Genomic DNA, 17947 nt, shown 5'->3' on the forward strand with positions numbered 1-17947 from the left:
GTATTGAGAGCCATGTTTTCCATTGCAAGAAGGTTAGACACTTGTAGACACCGAGCGAATTGTAGAGGCGATCAGACATAAGTGGGAATGGTCAGAAGTATTTTTAAAAGGAGGCTTTTAAAACTATGCGCACTTGTGTAATTAATATATCACAAAAAATGAAAAAAATATGTTTAAGCAGGCAGCGAATGTCTATTTCTTCTGCAGCTTCAAACCATTGCTGGGAGAGGTGAAGGAATTTTCCAGCACAGCACAGAAAAAGCCATTATAAAGCCACAGGAGCTAACGAATGAATGAATGAATGTATGTATGAACAGTATGCTATAATCAGCTTCCAAATGTCATTTATTCAGTCCATGATTTGAAAACAAAACAATTAATCTTGCCTCCTATAGGAAACCAGCTATTTTTATCAACCTTTTTATACATCAATGTGCTTCTATGTCTCCTCCCCATGTTGCTTTAGGGACCTGTGAAATCACTAGTACATTTTTGTTTTCAGTACGTATTAAAGTGGACCTTTACCTCCTTTCACTAAAAATGACATTGGCATGCAGCTCTGCATGCCGATATGAAATTATCTTACATTAGTTCAACAAATTTTTTTTTCTTTTACAAACAATTACTGTTTGTCCACTTTCTGGTTGAGTGAGGCACTAATGATGTATCCCTGGGCCTCACAGATAGATCCTGGGGATGCTACATCACCAGTGCTTTTCAGGGAAATCTCATCTATAAACTCCAAAATCAAGATCTTGGGGGAACTGCATTTTTTTCCTCCTCAGATGACGTACACTGTCACATGTTCCAGGAGGTAGCCCCAGAGATCCAGGAAGATCCAGGAAGTAAAGGAAGATGGATTACTCTACCCTTAGTGAAAATTACCAGCTTGTGAAGAATGGGGAAGAAAAGAAAAATAAGATATGCAAAGAATAATGATAAGATATGTAAAGTACAATAATAAAAAGCCACCAATTATCTATATGTATCTGTTTGTAGATTGCCTTTACTAAACATTTCTAAAGGTGCTTTTTTTGGCACCTTTTTCAGATAAGTTCCTCTTTAAGGGTAGGAGGTAAAGACTGCATTCCAATACATGGACACTCTAAAAACATTAGGTTTTGATGTCTACCTACTGAAACTAGAAACTGTTCTTCATTAGATGTTTAGGATTAAGGACCTAAATTTAAGCAAGGGCCTCCTGGCAAACAGTAAATACATATATGTGAACAGTTTTACGTGCCAAAGGCTTTGTAAAGCTGTGTAGCCATTTACACACCCTGCCTCACTGCACAGCAAAACTAATTCCTATCTTATCCCATGCCATTTATCTGCAATTAACATATGATTTCTTTTTCAATGTGTCGGCAAGTAGCACAAGTTGCAAACTGAAGCAGGAAACGGTGGGGGACTGCAGTGAGGCAGGATTTGTGATTAAAAATAGTGACTTAACAGAAGTCTTAACAGCTTGAACAGTTTACATATATGTACTGTACTTCTGCGGTGTATTTTAGCTTTCTTTCTCCAATTCTAATTTGAAGAGACTATCAATTAAAAAACCCCAATATTAAAATTGATAGGTATAAATTGCAGTCACCTAGAGAGGTCCATGCAATATACATGCAACAGCTTTATTTTACTAATGCTGGGTCCTCCCGAACCAGCAAAGTTCTAGCACTTCCTTGTTGTCATGGACCTTGACTGACCCCACCCCTCTGCAATCCTATTGGCTAGTGGGGTAGCCTATTATGGTGATGAGCCAGTACAATCAAGGGGTGTGGGAGGGAAAGGACAATCTCCGACACCTGTAAAGAACGGCCCTGCATGTGGACAAGTAATTGAAGTTGCCGCAGGTATGTTTGAAGAAAACCTGTCATGAGAAAAAAAAAATAGAGGCTGTCATTACTTAGTTTCTTATGAAATGCTAGATGTCTCTCTTTTTGACCCCTGGTTTCAACACTTTATGAGTCACTGATGTGAAACAAGAATGGAGATCAAGAAAATTTAAAAAAAAGATAGGATTACTGACCCAAAATAAGTGTGCTGGTAAGCAATTACCCGGTATATGTACTGAATCAAGAGGGCCCGTATGATGGCCAGGTAGAAAACAGACTCTGGGTACACTTGGGAGCTGACCTTGTGTAAATTTATGAGGGCAGCCATGGGCAGTGGTGAAGAAGATTTTAGCCAGAGGATGTAAGGTAGGCAGGCCACGGCTGTCCTACTCAGGTAATTAAGCAGCTGGGGTAGGAAGAATTAGTTCAGATCCAGAAGGATAGACAGGGCCGGTCAGTGTCATTTGTTTGAAAGTACACTTACACTTTCAATATGATTATCTATGCAGCCCTTGTTCAATAGCCATGAATCAATTTAGCACATTAGCTCCTCTGACATTCATCTTACAGGTTAGTATTTACCATGCTACAAGAAATTTCCATATATGAATACATGCTCTGAAGAGACTGCTAAAACCTGAGGAAAAATAAACAACATTTACCTCATGCTCAGAAGGACATCTCCATCACGAAAAATAAACAAGAGGATGTTTTCTTGAGTGACATCGTGAAAATTGGCACTCTTTTCATTGGCAAAAAATAAATCTGGCTTCCACAGACACTTAAACATTGATGGATCTACGGTGAGGGCATCTGAGCCTCTGAAATCACTGGGAAGTTTAAGCCGAGGGTCGTTCCACCGCTGCCTTAGGAAGATATTCACTCTGTAATCCTGCATTAAAAGATGTGCACATTATCTCCATGACATGTACTAGGAAGGAAGGATCACCCAGAAACACCAAACTGGAGGCCAAGACCAGATGTAATAATTTATAGACAGTTGGCAACTCTTATGACTCTTATGAGATTTATTAAAGTTCAAAGGAATCAACACCGGTTAAAATAAACAGGACTTACTTAATATTTAAAAACTGTAACTTGTTACCCAGCATTCATTTTCAATGTACTTTTATACTTTTGTTTATTTTTAACTGTGAAATAAATCTGCAGGCTAATGACATTTGCCATGACTGAAGCCAGTTAAGTCAGATTTACTTAAATGAATAAAGCTTGGTCCTAGCACATTACACAGAATTTGCACAGTCTTAATTTTCCAGAACCTTTACATTTTTTGTTTTTGTTTGGTACATTAGGTTTAAATCAGTTAAATGCATAGATTAATTTGCAGCTTGATATAATTCAATTATTATATCTGTGCCATTTACCTTCATTAATGTTTCCAGGATGCTGTAGTAACTTTTTTTTCATTCGTTTTGGATAGAATACAGAATGGTTAAGAGTAAGACCCCTGCCTGTTTGTTTTTTTGCTGTCTGCAATTTGTCAAAGAGATTTTCCTTTACTTCCTGTCTCAGAGATACCAGAGGAAGTAAGAGATCTTTCAAAGAGAGGGGATAACCCTGTTACACAGTTGAAACCAGTACAGGTTTCCCTGTTGGTAGATATCCTCTCATCTCCTGTTCCTGTGACAATTAAAAAATGTGGATTTCTCTCACTTTCTATTTCCAAAACAATGGTCACTAAGACCAATAGTGAGGATGAATCTAACCATTGAGAACTAAAATAGCAATACAAACCCAACAGAGGTTATAACACTTTATAATCAGCTTTATTGAAAGATACTGTGTGTAATACCTCTTTATGGCCAGGGATGGAGCTCAGCTGAGGAATTCCGTTTGTAATTCAATAGGTCTGAATAAACCTAACCAGCAGTAGCAAGTCTGAAATGTTAACTTCACATCACAGCCTAAAGTCAATGATTTTGATAACATAGGCAGCGGTGGTGGAAATACTTGCTGTTTAGCTGTACTGCTGTTTTAGGAATCCATCCATGCAGTGAGGCTGAATGTTGGCTGTAGAGACTGGGGATGAGAAGTCCTGTGCACCTGTCTCAGGATTGCGGTGCACTGAGTCTCAGCAGCCCTTCAGCGGCATGAGTGGTAGAGGCTCATATCAGGGAGCTAGGGAGTAGCTGCAGTTCAGGATGGAGAACGGAGGTGCTCAGAGCTTGTCCGGCATCCGCATTTATTGCAGGAACGTTGGACAAGTGAGAGGCTGCGGCTTAAGCAGAAGAGGGAGGCGGAGCGGCGTGACGTCGGCGGACGGGGGGCAGAGCCACCCTTCGTATCCGAGACGCCGGAGGGTTAAGTATATGGGATCTGTTACACAGTGTATGCAATCTGCATTAGTAACACTTAGAATCACATACAATAAATGAAAGGCACAAAGAAGTCTGCCCATTCTCTGTAGCAGTGTGATCCACTGTTAGTTCACATGTGACCAACTCAATGGTCAGAAGCAATGCATATTCAGGTGACGCCATTCATCCACGATTTCACTGAGAATAAAAAAATTGGGCAGGTCACAACAAGCTGTAAAATATCTGTAAGCAATAAAGAGTGCTTGCTATAGTCAGAAGTTCCCATTATCACACCCTGGGTAGACTTGCATAACTTGGATATGAAAATTATGCCTACCCCAACTCTTTTGTCTATAGTAGGCATAATTTGTGCAAAACCTGAAGTTTACTGTAGACGAGTTTCCATGAATCGCCTCCTGTACATTATTTTATCACTGCTACCTTACCTATTCTACAGCAGAGGTCCTTAATCCTTCTTATGAAGGAGCTGCAAATATCAGTGACCTGCAGCTCCTTCTTATGAAGGAGCTGCAGGTCACTGATCTATCTCTAGTTTGCCAGTTACCATTACATTTGTGCATCAGTCTTGTTGTCTTAACAATACCGATAACAAGGTAAATTCCACTTCCTCATTTAAATAGGATACTGGTGACAACTTGCTTGGCAGGCAGATATGTAGTATGCAAAAACCATATGTTTATTTTCATCACGTATATGATTAACACCTTAAAGTGCCTTCAATTTTACACAAAGAGCTAACATGTACCTTAAAACATAGCGCCAGCACCAGGGTTCAGACTAGGTAACAGCCAAGTAATCACAAGTAAAAACCGGTAGAAAATCAAGAGTGATCTGTAGTAATTGGTATAATTATCACACTTTTATAGCAGAGAACTATTTTATATATACTGTGTATGTATGTGTATCTGAAATGCATGTGGTATTTGAATATGTAAGCCTGCTAGACCATTTAGGGGGTTATCCTACACCACGCTGAGAGGAGTAGTGCTACATTTATTTAGGTAGATGGTATATACACAGGTAGCAGGCACAAGAAAACTATGTAAGCGAAGGATAGGGACCAGAGGCTAGCCTGGTAACAACCCCACACCCTGCCCCAATCTCTGGGGTCTACTTCTAACCAGCAGCCCTTGATATAAAGATAGTGCCAGACAAAAACAGGGCAGTCAGTGAGAAGGACTGCTTGGAGGTATCTTTTTTATTAAAAGTGCATACATTATAGGCAAGTTACATGTATACCTGTTTTTTCACTGTTGCAGTAGAAATACTAAGGTAATAAATTACTAATCCTAATTTCAACGATTAATCGTGCATTAAAGTAGTAAGCAGTCCAGATCAGCGGAGCGCAACAATGACAGTGAATGGACGGAGCCAGGCAGCCAGGAGCATGCACGCTGGACAGACTCCATGGGACACGAGCATTCTGCGCTGGATCAGAGACCAGTATCAGCGCCGGAGGGACTGTGGAAAATGAGTGGAAGGAAGAAGTTGTTCGGATCCAGAGGCATCACATGATGTAAGTCCTTAAGGGCCTGTTCACATGAGATCAGGTCCTGATCAGCAGACGTGGAGCTGCTGATGCAGTGCGTTTTTTGACGCGTTTTTGGTCCGGATGCTGACAGTTAATTTTTTTTCAACGTTGATGACATAATAAGTGGAGCCAGAATACAATTTTTTCTTTTTTTTTCCCCCCCTTAGCTGCATTGCGTTGAGTTTTGTGCGCGTTCGGACCGGACAAAATGTGACATGCAGTATTTTTTCTGTCGTAAGCTGAACGGACTGCGCACGTGAGAACTGTAGCCCATAAAACACATAGGGATACATTGGGATGCATTTTGAGTGCAGCAGCGTACGGATCCGGTCAGCACACAAAACGGACGTCGTGTGAACGACCCTAAAGCAGCATTGGCGGGGAGGAGAATTCTGCCTTCAATGTCACTTCAATATCAACAGGGCTAACATGAATTAAGTTCATATATCTAAATCTAAAGTGGGTCAAAATACATCTGCTGCAAGGTAATTACTGCCTAGACTGCTCTTAATCTTATTTGCCATATGCAGGAAGTCAGCTGCTTCTAAAATCCTCATTATCACCATGGACCCTATATGTTTGAAATACTTTGCATTCTGTCATGTTTCTTATTATTTAAAGTCTAAATAGATGCTATATTCAAAATCTGCCCTCAAACATGCTGGAAAATATAGGTAGATAGCACAAAAATATTAATATACACATTTGGGTCGTGATAAAACAAGTGAAGCATCTTCCAGCTCAGCACATCATATATTAAATGATGCTTTACTAACATTTGCCGGAAGCAATTTCTAAGCCTATGCATGGATCTCTTCCCCAAATATCTCCTACCAAACAGCCTGCAGGAATAGGCTGTCGAATAGATTTAATAAATGTATATACAAAAAATACAGGGAATGGTGGAGAATAGCTAAAGCTTCATATACTCTATCTGTTATCATCCACAAAAAAAAACTCAGCACTTGCACATTTGCAGTTATTAAAAAAAAACAAAAACCTTTTGCTATAAAAAAAAAAAAGCATAATTTATATGCTACATGCGCTAGTAACCTAGCGGTGCTGTCTTTAAAGAACTACCCCACAAATTTTATTTCCTGCTTGTGTGATTTGCTCACTGCTTTTCCCTGACATCTGCACTAAGCTAAAAGTCGAATTACAGGCTATTGTTCACCTAAACGGATGCAGCTTTTCTTATTAAAAAAAATGAAACTGGCCAGACAGTGATACTAAAGGCTGACATTACCATTCAGAAATCAGTTTGAGAAAGAGCATGTTTATGCAAGCATGGAAACAAAGAAGGCAGAAGGGTAAAACGGCCCACCGAAACAAGACTCTTCATGTGTTTTAGTTTTTACCCTCCTCTGCAAAACTTTGTGAACAACTGTATTAGATTTACCTTGAACCAATACGATTACACTACAGTGATTAAGGGGATGGGGGCTGTGGTGTAACAGCCAATTTCCCTATAAAGTAATCAAGGCTGCACAGTGGATGCTTCCATGTCCAAGTTTATCTAAGCACCATCTCTACAAATTACAGCACTCAATATAAAAATGGTGATGGGAGCCCACCATTAACACTCCTTTTCCAGTGACAGCTCCTCTTTGCACCCTTAATCCAAAGCATCTTAATTGAATGTGGCCAGTAGTCTATATTGCACACATTTATACCTGCTACATACTGGTGGTCTGCAGTACTTGGGAAATATCCATATACAATGAGCCTATATACAAGGGCCCATTGTGCAGGCAAAAGCATGTTCTAAACTGCTTGTGAAAGAAAAAACTAATTTCCTCAGCAGGTACTAGGTGGTATCCTTATATTTGTATTTCTATATTGCATTTTCCAAACTCTCTACTTTTCAATTATTGTGACACCAAGACAAGAAATGGGGCTAACTGCAACCAGATGGTGCAATAAAAACCTGAAATTCTTTTACTGTCCCTTTCCCCACTTGAGAGATTTCCTATTAGGGCTCGATGCCTTATTTTTTCAGTAGTGAATGTTTACAGATTGAAATATATTGGCACACCTCACACTCCAATTTACAGGATCATGGAAGAGTATAATAATGGTACATTATGGTTTGGAAAATGTACCATAGAAATACAAATATAGGGATACCACCTTGTACCTGCTGAGGAAATTTGTATTTTTCCCCTCTCAAGCAGTTTATTTAGAACGCATATTACAATGCATAACATACTTGGCAGTCAAATGTTACAGTAAAAAATGATGATACAGGAAGGATCGTGCAAGATAGATCACAGAATTGAAACTTGACAGTACTCTGCAGCTGAGTACCCTTGTTAGGTATATAGATTCCAAGAGATAAAAACAGGCTTATAGGGCCTACGGCATGTGTCTGCATGAACCTATGTGCCAAAAAAAAGTAATGAAAGAAGGCAGAGAAATTGTTAGCCGTGGGCATATCAAAGAAAGAGCTGGACATGAGAAAGAGTGAAAATGGGAAAGACAGCATAAGAAGAAGTAAGGAGTGAAGGGAGAGAGGAAAATGGGGAAAAAGGGGGAAGTTCTTGCAGGATAGCACCTGAGACAATTAAAGATCTAGCAATAGTGTCAAATCATGGGGGTTGAGAATAGGAGGTCCAGGGTTGCCAAATTAGGAGCAATTTAGCATGAGAATCAGCTAATATTGTGGTCAATTTTCATTATTCGAGTCAGTCTATTTTTAAGCACCTCAAAGCTCTAAAGTAGGTGTTTTTCAGGCTGTGGAAATGGTCAATTTGGTAGTTATGAAAATGGGTTGGATAGGCTTAGTAAGCAGTGCTTCAGGTTTTTACGAAGATTTCTATAGTTATGTGTAAATGAGATTAAAATCCTTCACCCAAAGCCTGGTCATGATCGAGCAGGTCCACCAAATGTGTGCCATTTTGCCCAGATGAGAACAACCACAATAAAAGGTACAAGGGTTTGTAGGGATAAAGCATGCTAAACGTACTGCGGTATAATACCACCAATAAAAAGGACTTTATGGAACTTCTCTAGAATACGAACATTCTAAGGGCTTTTGGCAGTGTCTTGCCAGATCTCTTGCCAATCTTCAGGATATAGTTAAGTTTGGTTTCCCAATGTGTTTGAAGACATAAAAGGAGCAGTAGATCAGAGATATAGGGTCAGGAGCATGGGGATCTAGCTGGTATTTACGGTACTTTCAAAAGCGCTTCGCTTGTAAGGTGGGGAGTCATTTTGAGGCAAGGAGAGAACTAAGCGTCTAAATTGAATATACAATAAGTGTGCCTCTAAAGGGCGACTCCTGGAGTTGCTGAAAGCTTTTGACACGAGTGAGGGAAAGAAGACAGTAGATGTCGTGGGTATTGCATTCTTCCTACCGCTGAAACTGAGCAGGATTATCCATGGAATTTGTTTTATGCACTATTTGAATACACCAGGCCATCACACTGTGTACAATAATATGATCATCACATATTAGTGTTTTGGGAAAAAACTAATTCCGTATCTGCAGTTCCGTAGGTCTGTGATTCCCATCTCTGCCCTTTAAACCATTTTAATATAAATCTTTTTAGCTCAAACTAGGCATTCTTCTGTAGGAAGCAGAATATGCACCCCCTGTTCATTCAAAATAAATGTTTTCTGCTTATGCTTCATCCAACTGCTGAGTAAACAAACTATTGGATATATTTTTAAGTTGCAAAATGAGTGGCCAGTCATGATAAAAACCTTCTGCTTGCAGAAGATCATGGAAATCTAACATTCAGATTAAGGTGAACTGAATAGACTTTCTTGCTTGATAATGGTAATGTTTTGCGAACTAAATTTTTGTTGATGAGCGTTATGGGCTATGTTTATAGCAGAGAGTGCATATAGATATCCACTTCTCACTGGAACATTTACCTGTAGTTACACACTGCGTCTTCATATTATGACTAATTCACACAGAGCTGTAAAGAACATTTCATGATTGATGAATGGTAACATGATTTGAACAGTTCAAGTGACTTCTCTTTCCCTCACTTTTTTTAAATATATTAACTAATTTAGTTGGGACTTCACTTGCTTTGAAATACTGAAGTAATGGAAGAGTTAAGAACATTTCTAATGCACACCGTGCTTTATAAATGCATGTAAATAGTAAATAGATAGCAAGGCAACACATATAACAATCATTTAAACCGGGACTTTAGCCATCTAGAAAATTTAATGTAATTGCAACCCATTTTTTTTTAGGGGGGTCATGTGGGATATGGGATCTGGGATCTGCGCTATGGAAAAAAAAATGATCTTCCTAATAAGCTGCTGTGCTAAAAGAGTGTGTAGCACACCTTCCAAAGATTAATGTAAAATGCGCTGCACTAAAAGGTCACAATGAATCTCTAACTATGTGAAACATCAAATTTCAATTGTAAACTACCCCACTTAGAATATAAGTGCAACTCGTACTGTGCAAAACAACTAATGTGATACACCAGTTGATATATTAAAATGCAAATGTGCTTGATATGTGCAAATACTTAACATTCAAATTCATAGAATACATACATAAACTTTACAAAAGTCCAGAAACAATACAGGTCCACTTCCAGTGATAGTAGTGAAATGTGCAATGACAACAAATATTCCTGAAATCGCATAAATACAGATAATCCAAAACAGCTACAGTATCAGAACAACAAATAAATCGTCTGTGCTGTGTGCCACTATGTTTATTCAGTTCACCCTTCGTGGATGGAGAAGAAAAAAATCCGCACTTGCCAGAGCTCAATTACCTCTTATACATGATGCTCATATAAAACTCAGTGCAGTATCTGCTTTTCAGCTGACAATTATTTCCTCAATATCCCTCCATTGTTTGTAGTTCCACCGACAGTAATTCAGAAATTACCTGCTGATCTCCTCAATCGCTCAAAAGAAAACACATTTAAAAACAAAACTTAAAAACCACGCTTTATTGAAATCAGATTAAAAACACTTGCATGATAAAAAAGAAGGGACATACCAAAAAAAACCCATCCGTCTGTATAGAATCTCTTTCCACTGCTCTTTGGACGTGAGGACGTCAGAATGTGCCCACCTATCGACGCGTTTCGTCAGCAAGGACTTCGTCTGGACAGAATACATGCTTGGCTACTACAGGTTCTCATACTGACAGTCTCTGAATGAAGTTCAACTTCATGACCACAAATCAAGGTAACCTAACTCTTCAAAAAAACAGAGGTTTTCGGGCATACTGCTGTACCAGATCCCTGACTGCAGATTCCAGACCAGTGAAGGTTTTATAGTGTGTTTACAATGTCCAGTAGTTCTGATGTCCCACACAGGAACAGTTTGGGTAAGGTTTTCCCAGATCAAAACAACATCTAAGAGTTACTCATGCCTTCCAGAGGGCTGAGGCATTAGGACCTGGGCTCCATCCCAGCATCCCATGCACAAGGTGCAGGCTGTAGGCACAGGCTCAAGAGAAGGACCCTGCTAGAAAGTTGCTCAGCAAGTTTGTTAAAGCTTGGCCCAGCCAACTAATAACAAACCCATCAGGTAATGGCGAGCGAACAAGCAGGCAGAGTTAACCTATCCCTGCTTTGGGATAGAGACTTTGCAGTTGATAGATTGAATGCAGGTATGCCTGGAGGGAGCCCACTCCTCTTTAACCTCCCTGGCGGTATGATTATGTCAGGAATTTTGTACCAAAAGCGGTACAATTTTTTGCATGGAAATGTGTTGTTTATATTGTAGGCCTGTAATTCTTAGTAAACCTTAGGACGCCGCGTACAGCAGAGGAAATTTGTTGTTTATATTGTAGGACGCCGCGGGCTCGCAGGGACAAGGTGAGTGTCACTTTTCTCTGCAGTCCCGAGTCTGGCTCGGGGTTACCGCTCCTAGCATTGAAAATTCACCCCGAGCCAGACTCAGGATTACCGCCATGGAAGTTAAAGGCACATCCCCTTATATATCTAAAGCACTGCTGACTTGGGAGAAGTGGCACTCTGGGTCTACAATATTCTGTGTATTCAGTGAGGTGGTGCCAAGTTGCGGGCGGGATGTAGGCCTTTTTGGCGCTGGATCATTGTACTAATCTTATGGATGGCATGTAGGCATTTCTTTGGCCACATACTTCACTGTGTACACCGGGGCTAGTATCTCCCCCTGACAATGCTTGAGGCATTGTGAAATATCTTCTCTAGAGGTTCCGGGTATTCATGACAGCTAAGCTGCTGACGAGGTGCTTGGACACATAAGAACATCATGGAAACAGCAAGACAAGCATTATCCATTGGTTTCAATTGTCCTTGCAATGTTTCCTAAAGAAAGAGAAGAGGGGGGAACACAAGTCCTGCATTTTTCTTTCAAGTACAAAATTACCATTTCCCTTTCTTCACTACACTGTCGCTGACCTTCCCTTAACTATTAATGCTAAGCCTGAAAACCTCCCAAATTTCTGAGATGAGAAGCAAAGACAACTTTTGCATTTAGGCAATAGACGAACCCCTTCAAATCTACCAGTTGTGTGGACCATTAAGAATTTATATGGCAAAAATGATAAGTTAAACCCAGAATTGTTTTTTTTCCCCCACCATTCGGTTTGCTTTATACTGGCTTTTCAAAATGGCAAACAAGATAATTAAAAGATGAAATGAAAGTGAAGGTTTTAGTGCAGAATAATACTTTTGGTAGTAAATTACTGTATTTGCTGGCATATAAGACTACTTTTATACTTAAAAACATCCCCCGAAAATCGGGGGTCATCTTATACGCGGGGTATACAATGTATACCTTTAGTTCGTTTAGGCCAAGCTGGCCCAAAACGAACATCCCTAATCTGTCAGCCCGCTGTATGTGCGGTAATACTGTATGTACGGTAGCTTCGGCTACATACAGTAGCTGAGCCAATCACGGCGAGCGATGTACACTACCTCTGCCAATCCAAGCAAGCTTTGTATTCATTAATAGAATACATTGCTCGCCATGATTGGCTCAGCGCGGTATACTGTATGTAGCTGAAGCTACCATACACACAGTATTACCGCACATCCATCCATGATGTTTTTAAATGGTGTTGCCTCGGAAGTGGGGTAGTCTTATATGACGAGTATAGCCCAAAACCTATGTTTTAAGTGGAAAATTAGGGGCTCGTCTCATACACCCAGTCGCCTTATACGCCGGCAAATACGGTAGTACCTTTTCATAGATGTCTATACATCAGATCAAAAAAAGGAACAACTGAGGAGGAAAGAGGGACATGGGGATTTGGTTCAAAATGAGGAACAGTTGGGAGGTATACAGCCATAAGAAAAAGTGGCTTTAAAAATGAAAATGCAGCACACAGTGCAACCAGTAATCGTAGAGTATGTAAAAGGTTCCCAACATCTTGAATACCTCTTTAATTCAGACTGACTTCATCATCAAGCATCTTGCAAATCCCTTTTACCAGCATCAACTAATGTAAAATGAATCATAAAAAAGGAAATAAATACGTGCACAAACAGATACATTGAGTACCTGAAATAGATTTAATCTCTTCTACTTGATAATGGCACAGGAAAATCATATTCATGACTCAGAGTTTGTAATGAGCTGATAATTTCTTCTAATTGCACTTTTAAATTGCATTAATGAGCCACAAGTGACATGTATCTCATTAAAGAGCGTATGAGATTCTACAATGCAGCTTTATAAGGGAGCTGCTACTTGTATGGATGGAGTTAATCATGCTAAACCACAGGGATTGAAAGCTGGCGAAGCCCAGCAACAGAAAGCAACAACAGGATGTTAAATATAGAACAATAAAAAAAAGTCAGATAAAGTGCCAAATAGCTGACAGCAAATAAGAGCTGAGTTGTATGATGTATTTTTTATTCCCCTGGAAAGTGAGGTAAAAGTTGATGGCTCTGGTTAGGGGTGCTGAGTGATCCGTGATGTAGCTCTCAGCCAAGAAAAAGGAAATATTAGGTATAAAGAATGTGCGGTTAAGAGTATAACCCAATCAGAACAGGGGGGGAGATCAAGATCAAAAGGTCTCCTTGTGACTACTTGCTTTATGCCACTGCCACTGTTTTGATTGGCCAAAAAACGTGAACTTGTGTATTGAGTTAATATCATGTTCCAAATTCTCTATTAGAGGTCTCGAAATACCTGACATCAGTCAAAAGCAGTTTTTATAGCCCTTGAAGGTAAACTAAATCACTTACACATTGTTCAGCTTACGTTATGCAGGCAGACTAGCCACAATGCTGGTCAGGAATAAAAGGTATTTATAATACATTACCACCTAAATTCCACTGCCATCACAGTTAATTACTAAGCCAGTAAAACCTGGCTTCAGTTTCCAAACTTCATGTTCATGTGAGGTCAGTTGCCATAGTTTGAAAAACATTAAAAAAAACAAGCAATGTACTAGCACCTTGATGACTAGAAACACACCAATAACTGATCATTTGGTTTTGTGCAGTAAATGACGTGTAAGTGACATATCTGATAGCAGTGACCGAACATGATATTTAAGATGTTGTCACATCTTGAGATTGAAAAGATAAATCTCAAAGCCTAAACTATAGACAACATTCAAAAATAAATGTGGTAGAGTGGCACTATATTTAAAATGGTTCTAAACCCAGCTATTTATCCTACCCTGTAAAGGATAGGGCATACCACCAGCATTAACTTTAAAGAAGAACTGCGGGAATAATTATTCTTAACCCTTTCAGTGGGGATACAAGAGTTTAGGGCTGCAACCAACTGATTGATTAGTCAACAATTCTCATTATCGATTAGTTGGTTGGATCCCCTAGCTCTCTCCTCCATGCTGGGAGCAGGGGACAGCAAGCAGTGGGAAGGTGCAATAGCCAGCCTGCGATTGCAATTTGAAATGGCCAATAGCAGGCTGGCTATTGCACTAGCCCACTACCTGCTGTATTTACATTCAGCTGCCATCTGCGGAATCTTGCCATTGGCAGCTGTCATTCTCTGGCTAAAGCTATTCAAGCGCTATGTACTTGCAATACAATTTTTACACTACAATACAATTTTTGTAAGGCTGTTTTCGGCCTGACAAATTCGGCTGTGTGAGGTGTGTTGCAGTGCCATTCATTTTAATGGCACCCCAAACGCACCCCCCCACCCACAGTGTGATTGCCCGCACTGGAACGTACAGTACCGCAATGCCGTGCTTTCCAGTGCAGTCCGATTGCAAAAAAATGTGCATGCAGTTTTATTCTGAAGTCAACTTTATGTTGGTAACACTCCATTTATGTATTTTATTATTATTTTTTTATTATTTTTTTATTCGATCGAAAAAAGCATCAGGGCTGGGCTAAGACACAGCAGGTCACATGTCCTGGTGACATTGCTCCACTGCAGGGCAAGCATCTGATCCACCCTGACTGAAGAAGTAAGTCGCGTCAAGTAGATAATACATGGCTTATTTGCTAGAAGAGGAGCATGCGTACTGTGGCAACGCTGCGCAGGCTCAAATGACCAGCAAGTTCAATAGGTACATTTTAGAAGAGGAAAGCCTAATTAAAAAAAACAAGTGGTACAGAGAGATCCTTATTAGAAAGGTTTAAAGTTTGTTTTTTTTGAGGGGGGAGTGGTGTTACTGACACTTTAATGGAACATTGTGTAGTTCAATGTTTAAATGGCAACAGCAACTAATACTATGCACTGACTGTAATTTAAGTTAAACGCAGCTATGGTTGAGGAGAGTGGAAGAAGTAGGTGTTGAACTTTCCCACAATTTATTTATAGCTGCTGTAAGGACATGCACACAGAAAAGAAATGAGATTAAAAAGCTGCAAAAAAAAAAAAAAAAAACACAAAACAAAACAAAAAACCCCCATAATTTGTGATGGCAGAAACTAGTATCAGAACACAAAAGTGTTTTAATGAGATCACTAGAGTACTGAATTAAAAAAATTGATCAGATGAAGGATACAAACATCTGTCTGTGATATGCCCTAGGGTGGCCCCTGATGTTCGCTATTAGGAAGCAATGGAAAGGGCTGATTTCAGCACACCAGACTGTTTACCTTTTTTTCAAACATTATTAAAATGTCACAAAGTGACATCTCATTCAGTTTTATTTACCCCAGTTGCGATGTGGCAGTGGTGTGCACTGACTTAGTAGTGAAGATGCTAAGCTGTCGGATCTGTGTGTTAGGACTGTGCCGGACAAGGTGGCCAAGAGTAGCCCAACTCATCTTGTGTGCTGAGCTCTAACAGCTGTATTCTGGCACCTGGGCTTTTGTCAGCCTCCTCTGGTGCCGCATGAGCTCTGCATGCTGCGGTCTGTATCCACTTTGATCCCCGCTGCTCTCTTCACCTATATCACCAGAGGCAGCGGGGATCGGAGGGGACACATACCTCTGCAACTGGCGACCAGCAGGGAGGAGACCGCTGTCAGCCACTGTGCCCTACCCCATGCCTACCACCTCTCCTGCTGGATGGGAGACTTAGTAGTAGTCACAGTAGTAGAAAGCCAGCAACAAGTCTCCCATCCAGCGGCCGGGAGCAAGAGCCAGTCTGCTATTGGCTATTTTAAATTGCAATAGCCAGTAGCAGGCTGGCTATTAGACCCACCCACTGCCTGCTGTCAATCAGCAAAGGAGGACCTGAAAGAGAACTTTCTCCTTCAGGTCCTTCCTCTGCTGATTGACAGCAGGCAGTGGGCGGGTGCAATAGCCATCCTTCTATCGGCTTTTGTAATTTGAAAGAGCCAATAGCAGGCTTGCTATTGCTTCCAGCCAGAGCCTGCCATTACACTCAGGCAGCGATTATTCCCTAGCTAAAGCTATTGAAGTGGAAAGGTGACACTAGCGGTCCCCTAATGTCACTTTAAAGAGAACCTGTCATCTTCAATGATTATCCTTTCACGTCACTTTACCTGATACTTCTTGATCCGATCATCATCTTCCTTCCAGTCATTTTCAGCAGTCCCTCCAGCGCTGGTACCTGTCTCTGATCCAGTGCAGACTGCTGCGTCTTCCTGTGCCACAGAGTCTGTCTGGTGTGCATGCTCATGGATGTGTGCATTCACTTACAACGTGTCTCTCCTCTTCTCCCCACTGGCAATCTCCACTGCGCATTTGCCCGAACACATACTCCTGCACCGTCGTTCATGAAGCCGATTTCTACAGCCAGGAGCGAGCGGCGTTGACAGAGGTAAGTATTTACCTATTTGGTACATTTTTCATAGTTTTTGCATATATCTACTGCTTGCCAGCAGTAGATGTATGAAAAAAAAAAAAAATAAGGCTTTAAAAATGGTGAAATTAGCATTCAAGGCCTTTCCTACTCTATTAAAAAAAAAGTTTTGTATACATACACTTTAATGGCCACTGAAGCCCTGGCAGTTGCCCTTAGTCCCTTGTAACAAAATTAAACTATATCAGAGTGATGCACAGAGTAGAGTTTTCTGACTAATAACAAAATGATACTATGTAGTGTCTGCTCTTAGCAAAGGTTTCTACTTTTAAAAGTTGTCAGGTTCACTTTAAAGACTATTATATGTTATCTCAGTAACTGTATGGCATGTGCATACTCAAAATTTGTTTGAAATATTTATATTAGGCATATATTCAGGTTATCCCTGAAATGAAGTTCAAAAGTAAAACCCATCCCTAGCATGTTGAAGAAGTTGGCCAGCATCACTTTAATTTGGTAGAAGTACGATTTATCAAATGTCTGCACTGACTTTTCTTTGACCTTACGTTATAGAAAAGTGTATTTCAATGTATTTGGAAAATAAATGTAACTGCTGGCAGCAATGGCATTTTTAAATCGATGTTTTCTTATAAACCTGGAGATGTTATAATGTTTCTCTGAAACGCTACCTGTATAAAGAAGATGTGTTTCTAATTAGCCAGATACTCTACCAGTGTTACAGTTGCACTCATAAATAATAAAAAAAATTTAATAAACCTCACTGTTCTTCCCTGCAGTCAAGCAAGTTTGGTGAACAACGAGCCCCAGCCTGTGATTGGATGAATAAGAAGCAGCAGCACATTACAAGGGTTATTCACAAAGCTAGCTGAAGGATCAGACGTTGCTCCGGCTGATCCTTCTGCTAGCTTCAGCCGCTGGAGCCCTTCGGTTTAGTAGAGATTCACTATAGCCCGTACAGCTCCCGAAGCTGGATGAGCGGCTGGCCATTGGTCGGCTGAAAGCCTTGCAACTGACAGCTGGGTGGAGCCAGCTGTGATCCCACGGCTGGCTCCGCCAAGTTGTTTTCATTGGCCAGGACCTGCTAGAAGGCTCTAGCAGGTCCC

The 17947-nt window shown here is 40.4% G+C and overlaps 1 protein-coding gene across 1 annotated transcript in view; it reads right to left on the bottom strand.

Annotated features, from left to right (window-relative positions):
* The window catches only part of GLRB (glycine receptor beta), a 76697-nt gene that overhangs the window by 15233 nt on the left and 43517 nt on the right, over window positions 1–17947 (bottom strand). Inside the window, exon 4 of the mRNA XM_018569282.1 lies at window positions 2498–2727. Within this exon, the coding sequence (XP_018424784.1) occupies window positions 2498–2727 (230 nt within the window). The remainder of the gene's footprint in view (window positions 1–2497; window positions 2728–17947) is intronic.

This window comes from Nanorana parkeri, unplaced genomic scaffold, assembly GCF_000935625.1.
Source record: "Nanorana parkeri isolate BGI_ZX_2015 unplaced genomic scaffold, ASM93562v1 scaffold1317, whole genome shotgun sequence".
NCBI lineage: Eukaryota > Metazoa > Chordata > Amphibia > Anura > Dicroglossidae > Nanorana > Nanorana parkeri.